The sequence below is a fragment of the Onychomys torridus genome, chromosome 23 (genome assembly GCF_903995425.1).
Source record: "Onychomys torridus chromosome 23, mOncTor1.1, whole genome shotgun sequence".
In the NCBI taxonomy this organism is placed as follows: Eukaryota; Metazoa; Chordata; class Mammalia; order Rodentia; family Cricetidae; genus Onychomys; species Onychomys torridus.
The window spans coordinates 52647544-52669476 of record NC_050465.1 but is presented as its reverse complement, the minus strand read 5'-3'; the positions used below and the strand labels follow the sequence as shown (position 1 = coordinate 52669476).

General features: G+C 34.6%; 1 protein-coding gene across 1 annotated transcript in view; it reads left to right on the top strand.

Moving 5' to 3' along the window:
• Window positions 1-21933, top strand: part of Erbb4 (erb-b2 receptor tyrosine kinase 4) — a 1064935-nt gene that overhangs the window by 834896 nt on the left and 208106 nt on the right. Inside the window, exons 17-19 of the mRNA XM_036172732.1 lie at window positions 4297-4429; window positions 7628-7750; window positions 11937-12035. Coding sequence (XP_036028625.1) covers window positions 4297-4429; window positions 7628-7750; window positions 11937-12035 — 355 coding nt within the window. The remainder of the gene's footprint in view (window positions 1-4296; window positions 4430-7627; window positions 7751-11936; window positions 12036-21933) is intronic.

Below are 21933 nucleotides of genomic sequence, written 5' to 3'. Positions count from 1 at the left end.
TTCTCATCTCATAGATGTACACATACACATATGTATCTAAAACTAAACCTAAAATCTCCAAAGTACTTTGTAGAAATAATACTGATACTCCGGCCTTAGCGCTATGTTATATACATGTGTGTGTGTGTATGTGTGTGTGTGTGTGTGTGTGTGTGTGTGTGTATGTATGTATGTGTATGTGTATATGTATGTGTATACACAATACATGTATAGTGGCACATTTTTTATGTATCATGTACTGTGTGCAGAGAGGGACTTTGGAGAGTGGAAGGTGTGTGCATGTATACTTTGACTTGTGTAACTTGAAGCTGTTGACTACAATAGAGAAGGATATTTGATCTTAGATGTACTTGATTGTATTTTGACATTAAATACACAGAATTCATCAGATCATGTTTGTGAATTAATAGACAGGGTATTTCCCAGCCAAATATTTTTATTAATTATGGAAGTGCTTATGTATTTAATCTAATGTGTTCCATGGTAACATTAAACACAACTAGTTTGAGGCAGACAACCTAACTGGTTTGGCCCAACTTTAAACCCACTTTCTGCCATGATCATGATAAGAAAAAGGAAAAAAGTCCCATAGAAATGAAAAGCTTAACAACGTGCAGTGATTACACTATTGTGTTACATTTGAGACTCTGAAAGTGTGAAACAAAATGTTCCTATATAAGAAGTACATCTTGTGGAGTGTATCAGGCTATCCTGTGTTTTTTATCTCCTTAAACATGTTCTGAGCCACATCATTTCTCTTTTAATCTTTAATGGCTATAAATAAACAGCAAAGCAGTTCCAGTCTGATAAAACACATTCTGAAGACTTGTTTTCCAATTAATTAGTTTAACTTCTAAATTATTTAGTTAGGCTTCTAAAAGTAGAACTCCCTGCCACCAATTGCAAACTACAGCACCAGTGAATATTATAAGACTGTGGGTTATTTGTTTTATCCTAACTTAGAATGTGATTTATTCAAAAATAAAGAAAAATGTACCTATTTTATATAGTTTATTAACTTTTTATTTGGGAGTAAGCTTGTTTTACTCTTAAAAATACCTCATGGATCTAATCATGATTTGCCCTGATAGTTTTACCAATGAGAAAACAAAAAACAAAACACCACCACTTTTCATTTTTGAAGGGTAATCATTTATTAATATTAAATAGAAGAAGCTTAACAAAATATAAATACTTGCATTTTAGTCATAAGTTATACTGACATTACTATATATTTTTATGATTTAATGTCTTTAAAGAAATAGATAAATGAAGAAAATCATCTGGATATTTATAAGGAGAGAGTTTAATATATCTTCTTACATCTTATACAATAAGAGAAATACTATGATTCAAATATAGAACAGGACAATAATGTATATTTTAATATGAGTAGCTTAGTTTTCAGACTGCCTTCTATCAGGTAATTGCATTTAAAACAATAAATACTCTTCATTATTTCTCTACTTCTAAGTAAAATTATTAAAATCTAACTATGGGCTTTTAAGTAAATTAACAAAAATTCATCTGTGGTTCAGAATTCTCATGATAATTTCATAAATAGTAGGGTGAACATGAATTTCATTGTACAATTTCCAAATCACAGCATAAATGAAGCTATCAATTGTTTCCCTTTACTCCGAGTTTGTCCTTGGCACCTGCTTTACTCTTTTATACACTAGAGAATGCCAGTCAGTTTCTAATGGGCACCCAAATAACAAACCAGTCAAAACTACTGCTATGGATAGGGAATTGTAGAATAATTACAGCTCTCTAACTATTTGACCCTCGAACACACAGGAAGAAATCTCTCAGAGTCAGCTTGGTTTGTAATAGAAATAGATCTGGGAGAAATAGACAGTAATTTAAATATGTAATTCAGCCCATCCCATCCTATTTTGAAGGGATTTCATGAAGAGTGAAGATTAGTCATGGATGGTGGTGCATGGCTGGGATCTCAGCACCCAGGAAGCTAAGACAGGGGAATCATCAGTCCCAAACCAGTTCCTAGGCTACAGAGTGAGATCTTGTCTTTAAAAAAAAAAAAACAATATTATTAAGCTGTAACTCTTGGTTAAACTAATGTCCTTATTGCTCTTGTTCAAATCACCAGGAGTCATCAAGATTGACAGTGGGTGAAACATGTGTAAATAGGATCATGTTTAATGTTCGATATTTTCCTCTGGAGACAGTCCCCGTGCAATGCCAGCCACACATCTCTGTGTTATTTTTAGTGTAGAAAAAGTAGTTCTTCATTTCTCAGGCTTTTTGTTTGTATGTTTGTTTCTGTACCATTCTTGCCAGATGGTGAGAGAAGAAAACAGCGAAGAGACACATATCCAGGAAAATAACTGTTGTGTGAAAATATTAAAAGTAAACATCACATAGCAAAACAGAAAATACATCCCACTGGGTATGAATGTTTCATTTGAACTAGCACGTCTTTCTAGTTACTCTCTACCTAAATAAGATGAGAAGAGAGAGGACTGTTTTTATTCTATGCAAAGATACAATCCTTAAAATACAGTCAACAAACAAAACATGATTTCCACATTTTTAAAATGAAAAATGACAAAGTAGAAGTTTGTTATATATATATATATATATATATATAGTGAGTGCCTTTTCACCAGTATATGAAGCAATCTGTAGAAAAGTATGCTTTGGTTTGAAATTCCAAAGTACTTCCTAAATATATATTTTAACTGACATGTTAAAAAATATGTCACTAAACACACAAAAACACATCACAATGATAAGTTTGTATCTCTGCTATAGTTTAATTTTCTCAGCAGAGATTTTTATATCTTTAGAAAAATCCCATCTAGGAATATCTAGTTGAATTATAGCTTTATAGCTACATTTCAGTGTGGTTTGAGCTGTCAGCAAGAAACCTTTAGGGTGGACAGGTTTTTAAGATTTTCTGCAGTTTCCTATGACAGTATAGCAGTCATAATCTTCAAAACACATGATTTCATTTGTGGAAGTAGTTGCACAGCTTTTTTTCATGAGTGCTTTAGAATTTCAAGGTCTGATTTATGATAATCCACTATCATTATTTCTTGTCTATCTTTGAGCAAAAGTTTATTTTGCAAGTATATGAAATTCTTTTAGGGAGTGTAGCTATATAGAATAGGTTCTTCTGAAGGTATGGATATGCAATATAAAATGATTTTTATAGAAGACATGAACATTCCTTGCCATCTCCAATAACTTTATAGTCAAATATTTATATGGCAATATCTTGTTTCAGTCTGGGTTATTTGCTATACCATATCAAATTAATGCACTTTAAAACTATGACCACCTAAAGTTCATAGGTAATGGTTTACATAAGAAATATATTTTTCTAAAGAGAAAAAAAAAATCAGAAAGAGTCTGAAATAATCAACTTCAAAGCTCTGTTGTTGCTAAGATACATTGGAAAAACACTTAAAGAGTGAAACTCTTTCTAATCTCTTCTTGACTTCATTTATATGTTTTATGAAATATTTATTTTATAGAAAATGTATGAGCATGGAGCATTTAGACATATTTTGAATTATAACTTATATACTCTGGTCAGTATCACTCCAACATCTGACCCAGTGTTTTCTCTGACCAACATTGTCCTTACTAAGTTTCAAAGCACTTTTGGTAATAAACAACTCATTACTTATACCCTTGTATTCAGGAGATGTGGTGGTTTGTATCTCTCCGAAAAACACATTTTCACTTTAGCTAATAGGTTCTCAGAGGTGATGTCAATAGATCTTTTGCAACATCTATGGATATTGTTGTGTACAGATATTAAAGATTCTGCTGCCATGTAGGGACAGAGACCAGGGATGCTACTGAATATTGAAAATGTAGTAACCTCTAGAACACATTTGTAAAAGCCCAAAATGTCAACAGTGCCACTGTTAAGTTAGTCTTCTTGAGATAAAATTGTACTCCATAGTTGTTTAGTAAAATGTACTTCTCATTGACTTGTGAAAATTAGTAAACGTAATTTTAAATATTCCCACTCCATTGTCTTAGTGTGTGTCCCTCATTCCTTATTCAACTTTCCAATTTGTTTTCACCAAATGGCATGCTACAGTTGTTCTTCTCCAAAGATTAATTGTATGTGCATGGTTTATTCTTAAACAAAACAAATCAAACCTGCAGTTTACAATGGAAAGGGCTTTATTAGAGCCCTGGTGGCTTTTATTTGCTTTTCTTTGAAATGACTAGATTCATGAAGTGTGGAAAATGCCTCATGCAGCTGCTCTTTCCTTTCTCTCTTCATACTTTATTTTTCATTGTGGTTGGCAGAACTCCACTGATTGCAGCCGGAGTCATTGGCGGGCTCTTCATCCTGGTCATCATGGCTCTGACATTCGCAGTTTATGTCAGAAGGAAGAGCATCAAAAAGAAACGAGCCTTGAGGAGATTCCTGGAGACAGAGGTAACACTTCCACTACTGTTTGTCATTAACGTGGGGATTTCCCTTAAGTTTTACAGACATGAATGATGCTCTGTTTTCTAAGACCATTGAAAATGTGGCTTAATTTATGATGAGTTTGTACATTACATTTTTTGATGTTTTCTAAGTTTTTTTTCTTTATTATTATATGTTTTAAATTTTACACATCAGCCATGGTTCCCCCTGTACCCCCCTCCCCCAGCCACCTCAACCTTCCCCCCCAGCCCCTCCTCTCCATTCCCATGTCCTCCAGGACCAAGGCACCTCTGGGGATTCATTTAAACATGGTGGATTCAGTACAGGTAGGTCCTGTCACCTCCTTCCAGACTGAGCAAAGTGTCCCTGTGTTAGCCCAAGGTTTCAAACAGCCAGCTCATGCACTAAGGACAGATCCTGGTCCCACAGACTGGGTGCCTCCCCAACAGATCAAGCTATTCAATGGTCTCACTTATCCAGAGGGCCTGATCTAGCTAGGAGCTCCACAGCCTTTGGTTCATAATTCATGTGCTTCCATTTGTTTGGCTATTTGTCCCTGTGCTTTTTGCAATCTTGGATTCAACAATTCACGCTCTTGCAGACCCTCCTCTTTCTCGACAGTTGGACACCTGGAGCTCCACCTGGCAGACACTGCAGTCTCCACACCATGCCTCTAGTACATTACATTTTTGTGCAAAGTCAGTGAGGATAGAATACATTATAAAAGTAGTTAAGACATTAGGGTCACAGCTTGAAGAGAATGGATTTTATTGGGGTGAAGAAATTATTCTGTTGAAATTTAGGAATAGATATATTTTGGTGTGGAGACCCAATGAGCATCTCTGGGTAAAAAATAATTCAGTAGCAACATAGCCAGCATGTGCCTGAGGAGAGGACATCTCAGTGGTAGAAGTAGTAATATGTTAGAAATAAATCAAAAATCCCTGATCAAGAGTACAAGCTACATGCATTTTAATTATGATCATTAAATTGATAGCCAATTATTAATTATACCTGCAGTGAAAGGCTGAGGCTTAGAGATAAAATAACACAGAACTTTTGACACAGTTGATGGGAAGCAATTATTATTGTATATTTCATATTGAGGTTATAGGATTTATCCACAAATTATCAACATTTGATTATGTTGTCACACTGGGTTCTTTAGCCTGCAGCTGATAAGTCTGCATTGTATAGGAGACAAAGAGAGAATTATCACAAAAGATTTTGCAGAAGCAGAGCTTTAAGGTCCATCCTTTCTTGCTCTCCTAATACTCCCATCTGAATCTGCCTGAATAACTCAGAATTCAGTGTGTCACTCTGAGTATATTTTCTTTCTTGTTCTCAAAACGGCAGTCTGGCTGTTCTTTCCCTCTTAAGACTATCTGGAATGGAGATGCTCATTCTTTAATAAATGAGATTCATTGGAAATAGGATATATTTTAATTCTTTTTCCTTCAGAAGTTTCCAATCAGAAAACTGTTGCACAGCATACACCAAGGTATATACCAACATATATTCCATATGCAAACTTAGGTATCACTTGCCCAAAGTGCTGAAACCTCCTCACCAATTCTGAATGTGTTTTTAAAGGATTTTTATATTAAATTCTCCTAAAATCCTTACTATGTCTGTACCCATTGAACTCAGGCCTGCTCCACTGGTTTAGTAGGCCATGATAGTCACAGAACTATGATAATAATGGCCACACAGGAGGGCCACAGAACAGTTAACCTTGTAAACAGATGATTTGAAATACCATGGTGGGCCTAGACAATTTGAGTAGTAGTAGCCTTCAATGATTTCCTCATGCAGAGAATAAAACTGGCTGTTTGTTTGTTGTTTAAAGTTTAGTTTCTTTTAAACTGAAAAACTGTATTTTGAAAAACTTTTTATTTATCTTATTTGAGCCTGAATTATAACAGAAAATGCTATCAAGGATGTAGGCTTTGGGTGTCCCAAAGCCTCTGGAGTCTGTACATCAGATCCCTTGATCCTAGTGATACAATGTAAAACCAAAGGATGTCTGAGACTGTGGAAAATACTAAAGTTTATATGTACGATGTTCATTTCTATACATACATAGCTTTAATAGCGTTTGATTAATATATTGAATATATTAAATTAGTTATTACTGATCAAATAAGTACTTAATATTAAATTAAATATTTAATAAAATACTTTTATGATTTTTTTCTGAAAAATTCTATTTATAGTTTTCCAAATATAGTTGGACAAAGGTAGCTGAGATTTCAAAATGGGCAACTGTGGTTAAGGGGTGAGAAGTGTAGACACTGCCTCACCTATCCCAGTGATGACACTTGTTCACACATCTTTCCTTCGTTCGCTCAAACCCTTCAGCTGAATGGCATCCCAACTACAACATCTATAAATTTCAGCCTAATTTTGCATTTGGCCACACTCAGCCCTCTTCTTGACCTGCTGCTTCCTACTCCAATCTTACCGCTTATATTCAACTTATGTCTGATGTGTTTTATATCTTTATCCTTCTCTCCTTCTGGTGCTGACCCCAAACTCTTCCCTATTTCAAGCAGCCTTTTAGATTCACTCTTCTGTCATGACCTCAAGACTAACCCTAATAGATAGGTCTTTTGCCTCCATCCTCATTTTTTATTTCATTATTTGTGTTCCAAAACTTACTTACAGCCTAGAACCAAACTGTATACTCATCTTGCTACTAAAAAAAATGAGTTCCTCACTCACCATCATAAACAGACACCACCTGGTGGTGCAGAAACTATGCAGAGTTTGAGGCCTCTTCAGACAATGGTTGAGATTTGACAAGAATCTCAGGTCTATGATGACTGACTGCACTAAGAATCAGCATCATGCTAGCCATTATTCCCCTCTGATATGATCCTAGTGGCTTTTCAATAATTGTAAGTGCACATGGGACTATTTCTGGTTTTCTTGTAGTTTGTCTTCTTTTAATTTTGTCTTTGTAATAATTAACATCACCTCTTCTAACCAGCGTACCTCTAGTAGAATATGTGCAGAAGCTCGAATTCACCCAGACAAAGAACAGGCGCAGAGAAAGGATAGCACTGTGGCTGATATTACAGAAGGAGAGTTTGTCCAAGAAAAGTATCTTAGTATATTTTCCTAAACGTGTTAGAAAAGAACAGAGAGCAAGAAGCAGAAATATGGATGAAAGCTACATAATCCTCCGTCTTTGCTTTGCAGCTGGTAGAGCCCTTAACCCCCAGTGGCACGGCACCCAATCAAGCTCAACTACGCATTTTGAAGGAAACAGAACTAAAGAGGGTGAAGGTCCTTGGCTCGGGAGCTTTTGGAACCGTTTACAAAGTAAGTAAAAACACAGTACATGCCATCAGTTATTTAAGTTTTATTTCAAGCTTTTAAAAAATAATAGCCAAGGTCATTACTTTAGCCAACCAAATGTCCCTTTGACATTCCAAGAGAAGAACCATGGAATATTGAGAAGTTGCTGTACAGATGAATGCTTGGATAAGTGCCGTGTTTAGAGAAAGAGAAGAACTGCAGGTACTTACTCAGGTGGAGTTCACTCAGTGCCCTTTGAGACCCTTTCAATATTGTCTTCTCTTTGGCAGATTTCCACTTGTTTCCCAAATACTCAGCCACAACCTGCTTCCTTTCACCCTCGTCATTGGTTCCTGATCTTCCAGAACTTTCTGGGAAACCTCCCACAATCCTTTGCTGTTCTTTCTGCTCTTTTATCCTAAACTCTGTCAGTGCCCTACCAATTGATCACTTAAAACCCATAAAAGGGTGCTAATATATTTGTAAGATAAGAATATAATAACAATTTTTGCCTAACTGATTATATATATGATTAAGTATTTATGTTAGTAGTTTTAATGACTTTGTCATTTTATTTTAAAAAAAACTGTATGGGAAATTGAGATCAGAGAAGACAAAGGATAATACCATTAATTTTCAAAGAGGGGTATTTTGGAAAGGGAAAATACAACTGGTGGTGTCTATATATTTATTTACTTAGCTAAATTACATGTCTATTCCAGAGGCCAGGCCAACGTTAACTGTGGTGAAAATTATTTTAATGGTAAATAACGAAATAAACTCTCCTGGGTTAATAGTGAAGCTAATTTGTAACAGCCATTGGTCAATTCACAAAATTTACATTTGCAGCTTACAGTATATTTCTAAGTGATATATTAATTCCTTATTTTTATGAACACGTGATTAAGGTAGATAGGATTTTAAGAATTTTACATTTCAGAATCTCAGTGTTTTCTGCAGTTTGATGATTTAAGTTCATGTGGTGGTATATACCTATAATTCCAAACTTAGGAGTCTCAGCCAGGGGCATTATTTGAGTTGAAAAGTTTGAGACATTTAGTGAAACAGTGACAAATCAGTGAAACAATGTTTCAAAAACATAAAATAATGATTTATTTATTAGAACAATATAAATGACTGTAATGCAGACCTAATTTTTTTTCCTGGGTGTTTGAAAATATTCTCATCATTATAAAACCTTCTAAGATCCAACTGTGGGAGTTCCCCTATCATTTTAGTGTGCATATTTTGTCCAGTTAAATCATTAACTAAGTGTCCAATTTGCACAGATTCTACTTTAGACTTACTTTGTCTTTATGATCTTCAAATTCTTTGTACATTCAAAGAACAGAAGTTACCTTTTATATATACTGAAATTATGCTAGGAAAAAAAGCACAGATTATATAATTTTATAATTAAATTTTGAATCTAAATTTGCTCCAATATTAATAATTTTAATTTGTATATATTTTAATGAAAATACACAAAATCATTTGGGCTAATACATACATGATCCTAAATTCTATCTTAAATAAAGATGTTGGAAGGAAGTAATTGAATCATTACTGTCCTACTGACTATCTCTTGGTATCACTTCATTACCATATATATAACTTTCCAATCATCTATATAAAGATTCCCTGCCTTCCTCTAGATCTATGAGCCATCTGATAATTGCTTGACATTTCATTTCTAGAGATGTGTATGAGGGTTTCCTAGTTAAACTATAGAAAAGTCAACAGAAAGCTCTTAGAACTTCCTTCCCTTATGTTTCATGATAACCATTTCTACACATCTTATTAACAATTGAAAGTATGTAGACAAATGTGTGTTTATAGAAAATTTATTTTTAATTAAGAAGGTTTTTATTCATTCCACATACCAAGCACAAAAGACCCCCCTCATTCCTCCACTTGCTCCCCCCACCTCCGTTTCATAAGTATATTTGAATTGTATGCTTGAAATATGTGTTTCAGCCCTATGTTTTAATAAATGTATCATGCATTATAAGACATATTGTCTTAAGCTATAAAAAACTATTGGTAGGTACACAAATTTCAATGACCTGGGTACTTATTTGGTCATTTTTTCCTCCTAACTAAAACTATGCTATGTTTCAGCAAAAAATATTAGGATCAATATGGGCACAAGTATAGTCAAAGTCCTTGTATTTTGTCTATAAAGTAATGGCTAAACTTTTTTCAAAAGTGGTACAAATTAATTCACACTGAATTTATATTCTTATTTTAAAACTACACTTTAGGAATATTTTAATATTGATGCTGTTGCTTTATAAAGTAACTCCCTATGTGGTTATTTTATTGAATAATGATAAGCACGTTCTCTGCCCTAGATACTATCTCTGATAAAATATAGCCTGGGGTTTTGGGTTCTTGGGTTTCTCCCTCTTCTACTTCTGCTTCAATACCCTTTTACAAAATTATACCACAGATAATTTATGTTATTATTTTTCATTCGAAACATACATTTCCCTGTTGACCCTGCTTAAGTCAAACATAATCATAAATCTCATCCCAAGGTTTAAAGCACTTTTCTTCACTGTTATTCAATAGCTCTTAGGTTTGTGTCTCCTGTATTACTCCAACTTAGGATAATACAAACACATTTACTTAAGCTATGTGTCCAAAGTGAAAATTTTCTTCCTATTGCTCTCTCCTGCTGATATTGAGAAAGAAGGTAGAGATACAGCCTATAGCTTCCCCTATTTCATCTTAAAGTTCAAATTGTCATAAGTAGTCTTGAGATTCTTCCCTGTGATGGGCTCATATGAGTGTCAGAATTCTTTTTTGACTATATGCTTTAAAAAATATCATCCTTAATCCAAGCATTCTTATCTGTCCTATCAAAATTTTTGTCCTCATTTAGATATTTAACTTTACTCAGAAACAGTCTTATTTAATCTTGTACCTTGAAAGTCTACATTTTTTTTTGTTGTTGTTGTTTCAGCTACTATATGTGCTATTGAGTTGCTTATGCCTAGGTCAGAAAGTCAACATTTAATGTTGTCCTAATCCATAGATTCTGCAATTATGTTGATAAGAAGAAAGAATTGTCTATAGTCAATATAAGTATTTTATATGTACCCAGAGACATAAAATAATTAATATAAAGGAGTTAATAACATAGATAAATTACTGTGTATCCCGTATACCCTAGAACATGTCTTTGAGTCTTATTTTCAAAATAATAACCTTTGAAATTTAATTCCTATTCCATCTGAACTTGAGAAACATGTTCTTTTTCTTTTAAAGAATAATCACATAATATTGAAGTTTCAAAGAAATATCATTTTTACCTAATCATATTTTATAAGTTATTTTTTAGACATGAAGTTTTCCATATTTGTTGCTAAATATAGCTACTCTTGAGAGTGAAAGAATACATAATTTGTCTTGAAACGAATTTGGTAATGTCATCCAAATAATATATAAATACTCTATCCTCTGTTAATGCTCCCTTCAATGTGCAAAGCTTTTTACAAGAAGCAAACAATAGCCAGGCGGTGGTGGCACATGCCTTTAATCCCAGCACTCAGGAGGCAGAGCCAGGCGTATCTTTGTGAGTTTGAGGCCAGCCTGGTCTACAGAGTGAGATCCAGGAAAGGCACAAAGCTACACAGAGAAACCCTGTCTCGAAAAAAAAAAAAAAAAAAAAAGAAGGAGGAGGAGGACGAGGACGAGGATGAGGTGGAGGAGGAGAAGGAGAAGAAGAAGCAAACAAATTAATCTTAAACGGACATTGAACACTATGAAAATAGAAATCATATATAATTCATCTGTTATGAAATTAGACCACAAACACATACAACACATAACAGATGCTGAAGAAAAGTTTATTATTTAAATGAAATTAGAACTCAGAGCTTACCAACTGGTTGTCCAGTGCCAAATGGTCTGGTCTGAAAAAAGTACATACAAGTAATATTATCTGTATTGGACAGGTTATATTTAAGAAAATATATATATGCATGCAATAACAAGTTATGAAAATGTAGCCAATAAACTTGAAGTAGAGTGGGGAGGGATGTATGGGAGAGAAGAGAAGGGAAAGTGTTGTAATTATATGGTAATCTCTAAAATGAAATAATATACAATTAATTAAAAGTTGTGTGGTCGAATCAAATTGCATTCTGCTATAAAATATTATGTAATCTCAATATAGAATTAATCTGATATTTTTTCCTTAAAGGGTATTTGGGTGCCTGAAGGTGAAACTGTGAAAATTCCTGTGGCTATTAAAATCCTCAATGAGACAACTGGCCCCAAAGCCAATGTGGAGTTCATGGATGTAAGTACACAGACACACACTTGTATTTTTGTTTACTATTAAAGAGAGGTTTCAAAATAAAATGGTAAAAAGACCAACCACCTTTCAAAGCTTCTTCTCTGAAAATATAATACTCTCATACTTAGATCCCTTCACATTATACCTTTCAAATCATCCTTAATTTGTAGCTGTCTGCTACAACTGTACTCTCCGATTGCTTTGGGAATACAAAGATATTTGTAATTCCCATGTTGAATTTTCTGGTGTGAATCAAGCATGTGATTTTCATTTTTTTTATAATTTGGATAATAATCAGAGATAAATTAATTTATTAACCGCAGTTGCAACAGTATCAAAACACCTGGCTGGTGAAAATAGTAAGTCATTCTTTACAAGCACTGGCTTATTTTGTGCTTATAAAGTACTAAAACTATTCTAGATTCTCTGACAAAGTCTGCAATAGGTTCCTAGCAGTGTTCTAAGTAACTCACAAATAATATTTTGTCTCGCTTGGATGACCCAACAGACCAAGTTAACCCAAGGTTAGCCCAGATTGCAAAGTGGAAAGATGATGCTTAGAGACTTTGAATTCAGTCAGCCAAGGTTGACTAGAAATGTTTTCTTACAAAGTGGAGAACAGTGAGGATGTACCTGTCATGTCCTCGCTGTGGCAGCTCCTCAGCTCTGCCCTTTCTGGTTGGAAAGCAAGCATAGGTAATTAAGACAAAACAATTTGTGAATGAATCTGCAAGACTCCAACAACATATCCAATAAACAAGATGGGGAACATGCTTGGTTTTAAGAGCAGACTCGGCTCTAAGATCACAAGTGCAATAACCACAAGAAGGGCATTTAGGAGTTTGAGTTTGCTTGGAAAAATCAAGATGCTTTACTTCTTGAATTTATAATTTATTGAGCTAAAAAACAATCAAGTTAGTGTTCCAGTTCCCTATATTTCAACAGGAACCTAACTAAAACTTAAGTTCTCAAGTGATATTTACTCTTTTCAATTCAGATTCATCAAACAGGACTATGGTAAAAGCTCCAACTACAGAATAAAAAAAAAGTGAATGAATGAAAGTACTTGATGAGGTCAATCAGAACTCCAAGATTTCCCCCAGCAAAAGTTGTAGATTGTGCTGTTCAAATTTTAGAGAGAAGGATGGAATAAAATTATATGTGAAGCCTGCTGTTATTTTTTTTTCACATTGAACACAAGATATCTTACTAGGGATTCTGGAATAGATCCATACACATTCTTTCTCTGTCTTTTAGCATAATGTCTTCAATAATAAGAATGATTTTGATTTTAAAGTGACCTTTACATGAAAGAGGATGTAAGAAGCATATGCATGTTGATTTTTTTTCAAAACAGATTGCTGTATATTCTTAGCCAGTCTCTTTGGAAAGTTCCTTTGCAGGTTTAAAGAAACTCAGTATATGACCTTGAGAGCCTGGATAATAATGCTAACCATCTTTTATGATGCTATTTTAGCATAATTTGTTATTAATTATTACATAGGAGGACTGAGAATGATACAAATATGCAGCTCTGGAGAATGGTCTCTGTGTGTATCAGTTGCTAAATAATTAAAATGCCACCCTTCTGGCCTCACTAGCAACACTTGTATAATAAGTATTACTTATACAATAACTAAATCTTTTTCTGCAGGTAGTTAAAGGTTATTACATTCCCTGGAGCCAAATGTCTGCTTCATATATTACTATTTAGAAATTGATGACTTTTTCACTGATGTCCTAATCATTCAATTTGACCCAGATCATAGCTATAAACTCAGGGAGGACATTTTCAAATTAAATAGAAATTACAAAGAAAAATTACAGTAAATAAAAAGCGGAGGTTCATGTATAAAACTGATAGAAGATCAAGCTTGGCCACCTTGAGCTACAACCAAAGCTGTAATTCACAAGAATGCTAATAATCTCTGCTGGAGGCTTGGACAGTCATATTTCCATGGAAACAGTCTGGCAAAAGGGGTTAAGAGGCTACAAAATAATCACGTAAAAGAGAAGCTCTAAAAACCTCATCATGATTTCGAATGATTATTTGAAAGCTCCTAACCCCATTCATCCACTCCCCTCCCCCTTGATCTGAAGCCTATTCCCATGGAAACGGGAGTAGGGCATAAGCTTGAAGTCTTAGCTTCTTGTTGAATTTCAGATGAGACTCTGATTGAGCCATGAAAGGAGTAATTTTCCTAGATGGGTGATGGATTTGGTAACTAACAGACATACATATACATATATGTTTTTCTTTTTAAGACAAAAAAAGAATTTCTTTTTGATATGCCTTTCCTATCTTTGGGTATATGCTAGAGAATTAACAGCTTGCTGACTGTTTTGAAAAGTGCAAGATAGAAATATGTTCTACTATCTTGGTGACTCTTTTGGAAGAAGAGTATCACACTGAATAAAATCATTTTAACATCAACATTGATGGTGAATGCAGTATTTAAGTAAATTAGGATAACCTTCATGTAAACATTTTGTACCTTCATTTGTAGATTATCCATGGTGTTTGCAGAGCGTTTTAAGTATTTGTGAAAGCTTGAGCCTAAAGGGAAGGTCCATGTAAGCAAAACTGTATGCAAGTTGAGCCAAAGGACAGAGAGGAAATTCCAAGGCATCTAGTAATAGTAAAAGTAGTATGTTTGATATATGTCTTAGTCTGGGTTTTCCAGAAGCACAAGCTGCCCATGAAATAATTACTTGAGTGGAAGTAATTTATGCTAGAGTTGAGTGATTCGTCATTAGAAGAATATGAGAATGAGACAAGACAACTACTACCTACCACAGTGATGCCTGTGGCATCTCTCTGTTGGAGAAGCTCCACAGTCTAGTACTAATTGTCCTACTTAAGGGTTAGGAGAGTTAAACCCATATGCTAATCCCCTAAACTGCATTGGTTTGACAGTTGCTGGGAGAATGAGAGAACTATATCCCTTGTGCCTTCTCCTACACCATTGTTTAGTGGTTAAGGAGAGGGGGACCCTTAATATCTTCATGACTGACCTGTTGAGGATGGCAGAAAAATGCTGCAATGGCAAGAAAAAAAAACATTCAGAAAAAAAAATTGTCTGGGCACCAGCTAGTGTAGCAACATGATAAAGTGTCCAGGAGAGCTTTCAAACAGAAATAAGATCCTCCAAAAGCATTCCATGCATACTTGTGCACACCAATATCTATGTGTATTTCTTTTTATGTGTGTATATATTTTTTATATATTGTGGATTTAAAAAAGCTAAAACTTACAAAGAAAATGGAAACTGTAAACACCTATTAAACATTAGTCTCCTTTACATTTAATGCTGTTACCTCTAGCAGAATATTACACATTTTATAATGATGATATGGACATGAATATATTTTTATATGTATTTTACTGTTTTTTTTATAACAAATTACAAAAAAAAAAAAAACGCTGCAGTTTAGTAATCAAAATTCATCGCCAACAACTAACACCTCTATTGATATCCAAGGACAAAGAAAAGACTCTTCTATTCTCTTTAAATTTTTACCACAAGCAGAAAGTAAATCAGGGGGCAGACAGTATTTTATCAAATGCTTCACTAAAAGCAGCGGAAGGAGAATTTGGTCACAGGGCTTCTACTTAGCTTGCCTGAACATGTCTAATGGATTCATAATGACAATAATAACATGCTGCTATTGAATGGCCAGTGCATTCTTCATTCCCATAAAGGAAGATCACATTGAATGACATTAAGTAAAGGACTCTAAAGGTCTACCTTCATAAGAAGGATGCCCGCATTTATAGACACTCTTAATTTTTGTTTCAAGTAGCACAATTTCTCTTGGAAAATGCAAGCTGCTAAGAGGTTTCTTTGGGGTTTTTTGTTGTTGTCATTTTTTTTGTTTGGTTTTGTTTTGTATTTTTAAAATATACATCAAATTGTGTAGAAGATACATACTGAAGACTCAAGAAGAGTCCTGGAAAATGAGTCAGACTGTTGGTCTATTACTATAAATCAATTTTGTATCTAGAGCATAAAAACAGACCCAGAGAAATGCCCTCTCCCTTGACCCTTGACCCTTGACCCTTGACCCAGTGGAAAGGACTAATGTGTTCTCTGAAGGCTTTTTTGTGGACTAACAAATGTTGAAATTTTCCCCATGTGTCTAGGACACTGGTGACTCACCCTGGTTCCAGTAGATGACCTTGGCTAGGGGTCTTCTCAAAGATTTACATGAATATTCCCCTTATTTATTTCAATAGGTTTCATTTTTTAACATCTTCTTCCTAATTACTGGAATCATCTGTAGTAATTTTTGCATAATACTTATTCTCCCACTACAATTTTAGTTTTTGCCTGTCTGTTTCCTTCTATTCTGACAGCAATAAACATGCAAGGATGGGTCCTGCTAAAAAAGAAAAAAAATGAATGTATTGTAGATTTGGACAAAAATAAATTGGAAAAGTAAAATTTATTATAGTCACTATAAATCATTGCCAGTAACAGTTAACTGAATTCAGTAGCTCCAAAATCCTGAGCCTTAAAGATTGCCTTAAGGGGTACTCAAGGGTTTGAAACTAGATAAAGTACTTGACAAGTTTTATATTCCAACTGGCTTATTTTATCTCTTGAATCACCTGAAAGGGACTCCCCAAATCCAAAGCAGCTTGTTCTTTGTAAATCTTAACATGTAGCTTCATAAGCTTTTTGTTCAAAAATATTTCTTGAATTTGTGTAAATGAGAGGAAATGTCTCAAGAGCTCATAGTCTACTACATCAGAATTTAAATTTGTTAACTACAAATCAGTAGTCTATTGGATGTGTAATTTTCCAGCTCTCCCAACTCTATAACTTGGTAAATTTTATATCTGATTAAGAGGATTGTTACTGTCATACAGAGAAAAAAGAGAATTACCCTGATCATGTGCTGTTTCTGAATCTAATCTGAACAGTATTTCATAATTATGATGATTTAGAAAATGCTATTCAGTTTGACTGTAACACCAGGAGACACCATTTGTAATAAATACTGTATGCTCATAAATAGCAACTGTAGAGGCTGAGGAAATATTTCATCAGTAATGGGCTTGTCTTAACAATTCTGAAGACTTGAACTTGGTCCACAGAACCCACATCAAGCCAATTTGGTGGCATACTTGTAATGCTAGCACTGACATGGGGAGAGATGCCTGGTCTTGCTGGCCAGTCAGCCTGTCCCACTTAGCTGCTCCAGGCCAGTGAAAGACTCTGCCTCTTAAAGCATGGTGTAGGACACCTGAAGAAAAATCCCTGAGGTTAACCTCTGGCATCTCAATTAAAGCATGCAAGCACATACACACACACACACACACACACGCACACGCACACGCACACGCACACGCACATATACATGGGGAGGGGTGGGAGAGAGGGAGAGAAAAAGCGATAGTGAGGGAGAGAGAATATTTGCTCATGGGGCAAAAAAACTCCAGCAAATAATCTTGGAAATATCAAACCTTGTTGATGATCTGTTTATATATTCAAAAAACATGCAACAATTTGAGGAGGAAAGGGCCATTTGCAGATATTTTGGTATGCATTATATGCCTAGAGTTATCTTAGTTGTTCATAGGGAAGCAATTTGGTCCTAGAAAGAAGAATTACAATGTTGTGATACATGCAATGGTATATACATGCATATACTAACAGTAAATATATATGTAACCCAGCCTCTCGGAGTAGATATATGTTTACTTTAACTGTGATATGTAATAAATGACAACTGTATTCCCTGCCACATTCTCTGTAAATGTGCCTTTGCAAATCAAGTTATCATGGGGTGTTCATTGATTAGAATGACCATGTTGGGGTGTTGCTGTTACTTCAAAAGTGCATACTTAACAAGGATGTCTTCAACTTTTTGTTGGAATAGTTTTCTCAAGGTCATCAAAACAATTCTCTCTTCTAGTTCACTTCAGCTCTGTATCTTATCAGATACATCACGCTTGCCAAAGCACAGATTGTTCTACTCCTAGTCAGTTGACAGTGGGGTAACTTTCAACCGGTTACACAGAGTTTGTCAAAGTCTGGTTGCACGACTCCTTGAGAGCTGCAGTATTTAAAGACAAGGCACAGTCTCCGAAGTATTCATTCAGTTGAAGGCCAGGTTAGTCAGGGATCTTAATGGTTAGACCTTAATTTCACTTTCAAAAAAAGTAGTTAAGTAATCCTGGATCACTTGTGAAGTGACTGTCACCTAGATATTGGGCTGAAAAGAACAAATTTTCATATAGTCTTGTTTGTGTTCTAATTTTTCCCCAATTTTTAACTGTAAAATATAATCTTTATAATTAAGTTTTGCTGCAGAGCTGAATCTTCCTTTAGATGTCCTGCTGATGGTCTCTCATTTCCTTCTTGTTTGTTATTATTCCATGTGAAATTTTCTGTCACTCTTCCACACAGATGAGAAAATCAATGTTTGTAACCTTAAAAAATGATATTAGGTTCACAGTATTCCCTGAACATTTCAGTTTACTCGCACCCACTGTTTATATCATAGTTACTATTGACTCCATACTTCTTTTAGTTGTTCAAATAATAACCCAGCCTGCATACAGTATATAGTTTGATCTTCTTGTCCAGGAAGGAATAGACATCAAGATTTTTTAAAATATGTCTAAGTGCCATTGCACTTCCCAGGAAACCATCACCAAGAAGCCTATCACGCACCTACTGTCTACAGTTGACACATATCAACAGTCATGTTCAGAAGAGAAAAAGAAGGATTTCTAAAGCAGTAAAATTAGGAAACCCATTTTTCATAGAAGTGATCAGTGAGGGCCCTTCATCTCAAAATGAAAAACCTTAGGGCACCTGTAGTGAGCTTTGTTACTGTAATTTTATCTAGGGTTTTGATCCACTTACAAATTTAATCTAACCTCCCTGAACTTAACTATTCCATTATCTGCTACAAGATAATTAGAAGCTATAAGCAGAAGTCTGCATACATGCAGCTTCTTGGGAGTCCCTAAGCTCATTGAATGGAAGAGTTTGACGGATATTGGTCAGCTGATATTGGCCCATCGCTAATAATAGCTGAAAATGCTGCTTAGCTAGGTGAGAAAGTTAACTTCAGGAAAATGAAAATGAAGCATTTGGGATTTATCTCAAAGATGAATTTTCCTTCTGCATTTGTTTCCTGGTAAGGAAGTAGCCAAGGGAGCCAGTTATATATTTTTGCCTGTTTTACTTTTTTTTCTTCTATTATTTTTGACAATTTATAATTAAGATCTAGGGTCCACTTGACTTAGCTCTGTTGACTGTAATTTCCTCTTATCCTTACAAGGAAATGTCAGTGAATCAACTATATGCTATAACCCATACAAATAATAAGTAAAGCAGAGCAGTATGTTAAAAATTTGTCAGCTCTAGCCACCATTAACTGTAGGAAACACAAACATAGTAGGCGGTGTGTAGACACTAGGAGTTTGCTTATAAAATCAGAAAACTGTTATTGCCATACGCTTAAAATAGAGTCAAGATCCTGTAAATAAAATCATTTTGAATTGTAGAACATCCATTTATTTAGTGTTTTATTATTGGATCGAGAGATGCTTTAAAATATGATAATATTATGTTCCCTAGTTTTCACATAATGCTAACTTAAAAAGAGAATGTATTTCATTCTATGTGCCTCTTTTGTCTCATTTTCTGTTAAATTTATAATGTATTGTGAGGATATAAACATACCATTTTATCATTCTTTAATTGGAGGTATGTTATTTTTGCATCCTCAGCAAGATGTTAAATGCATTTTTGGTTGACTATTTACTATATTCTAATCTTCATAATAGCACGAGCCACACAGTAAATCTTCAGGAAAGATTGGTTTTGTGTTTGGAAAAGTAAAATATTTTTACTTCATTCATTCTCAGCATATTTATGAAGTGTCTGCTATACTTACAGTTCCATGTTGTCTATGTAAATCAAAGGGTTGTAAAAATAATTAGTAGGACATAACTCTAACTTTAATGAAGGTAAATTTCAGATAACAAAGCCATGATTCATCAGGATATAACCAATATTATGCCTGCCCACATGCATGTGGGTGCATCTGTGTGTATCAGTACACTTGTGTGTGGTGAGGGCTAACATTGACATCATATGTCTTCCTTGATGAATCTCCATTTTATTTATTGAGACAAGGTCTCTTTCTAAACCTGTGTCTTGCCAAGTCTAGCTAGTCTAGTGAAGCAGTTTGCTCTGAAGATCCTTGCCTCTGCCTTTCAAATGCCAGAATTTTAGGCAGCTGCCACATCTACTGGCTTCTTATGTGAATTCAGAGATCCAAGCGCTGGTCCTTACATTTGTGCAGCCAGCCCCTTAGGCACTGTGTCATCTCCTCAGCCCCATTTCAAAGATGTTAATGATTCCGTTGTTTCCTTTTTTTATACATAATTATCTCTAATAACAACTATAACTTTGATCTGTGTTCTTTAGACCTGTAGCTATTACCAACAAGTTTATTAGAGAAGATTCAAGTCTCTGCCTAGCATTCTAATTGTCACAGAAAATAACTACCTATAGGGAAAAAATGGTGATTTGCAAAAACATTAATTTACTTCTTTTTAAGCTAGCTACCATCTCTTGTTACTTCTTAACATATTTAGTAATTTTTCTGCATAGCACATTTATATTTATGTGCTTCATGAGTGTGTACAACTGTTAAGGAAATAGCATTCCTGTTTACAAATGGGAATTGAAATATTTATAAACAGTTTGGATACAGTTCTGCTGGCAGCATTTGCTAGCTGAAATGTAGTAACGGACTTTCCTAATGAGGCATACCATCTTTTTGCTGCTTCTGAAGTGAACAAAATTGCTATTGTAGATTATCACTCCATTATTTAATGCTTCCTCCATTGTCCAGAGATATTCACCTACCATCTGTGACTAAAATTTAATTAATTCCATTCAACATCTTGTTGACATCTATAGGGATTTTTCACAGTGAACCATTATTTTTTCTAGTTGATTTTTTTCAATGATAGTATTGTAAGTACCATATAACAGACCCATTGTGTAGAGGTACTGAATTGACGGTGTATGTTTAGATGTCTTGGTCTAAATTCTGTTTCTGCAACATTTATTCTAGAAGTCCAATTGGCAGCACATTTCAATTAAAAAAAAAATAAAATAATCTGAAGTCACTGAGCTAATGTTTTATAATGAAAAGTAAGTTTTTATATGTTAAGTATTATAAGAATATAAAATACTCTTCTTTCTAATTCTGATATATTCTGGTATGTATACTATTTACATAACATTTTGAATAATATATTATTTACTATTCCTTTGAAAATACATATCCACAATCTATTGAAATGCATGAAAAGCATGTATTCTTTCTCCATCCATAACTCCATTTTGCATCATGTTCCCTTCAAAATAGTACACTGTTAAAGAAGGTATAAAACTGAGAATGCTAAAAATCAATCCAGTATCTGTAGAGCTCCTAAGAGAAAATTAATTCTAGAATGTGTCCCATGAGATTGATTGACTTCAGATGGTGTCCTCTTTAGCTTTGTCAACATGAGACAATCTTAAGACTTCTAAGAGGAATTTCCTAGATCAGACTGTCCTAGGGCAGATTGCATGGGTTATGAATTGATGAATTGCATCCCATAATACTGTGGATATTATCAGTGCCTGGGCAGGTGGTTCTGAGCTCTGTAAGGAAGGAAGCTAGCTGAGGCTGGACTTGTGTGAGCTAGAGAGAGAGCCAATAAGCAGTATTCCCCCATGGTTTCTGCTTCAATCTCCTACTCAATTCCCTTCCCTTACATCCCTCACTGAGGGACTTCACCTGGAAGTATAAGCCAAATAAACGTCTTCCTTCCCTAAGTTGCTTTTGGTCAGAACATTTTATCAAATCAACATAAAGAAGA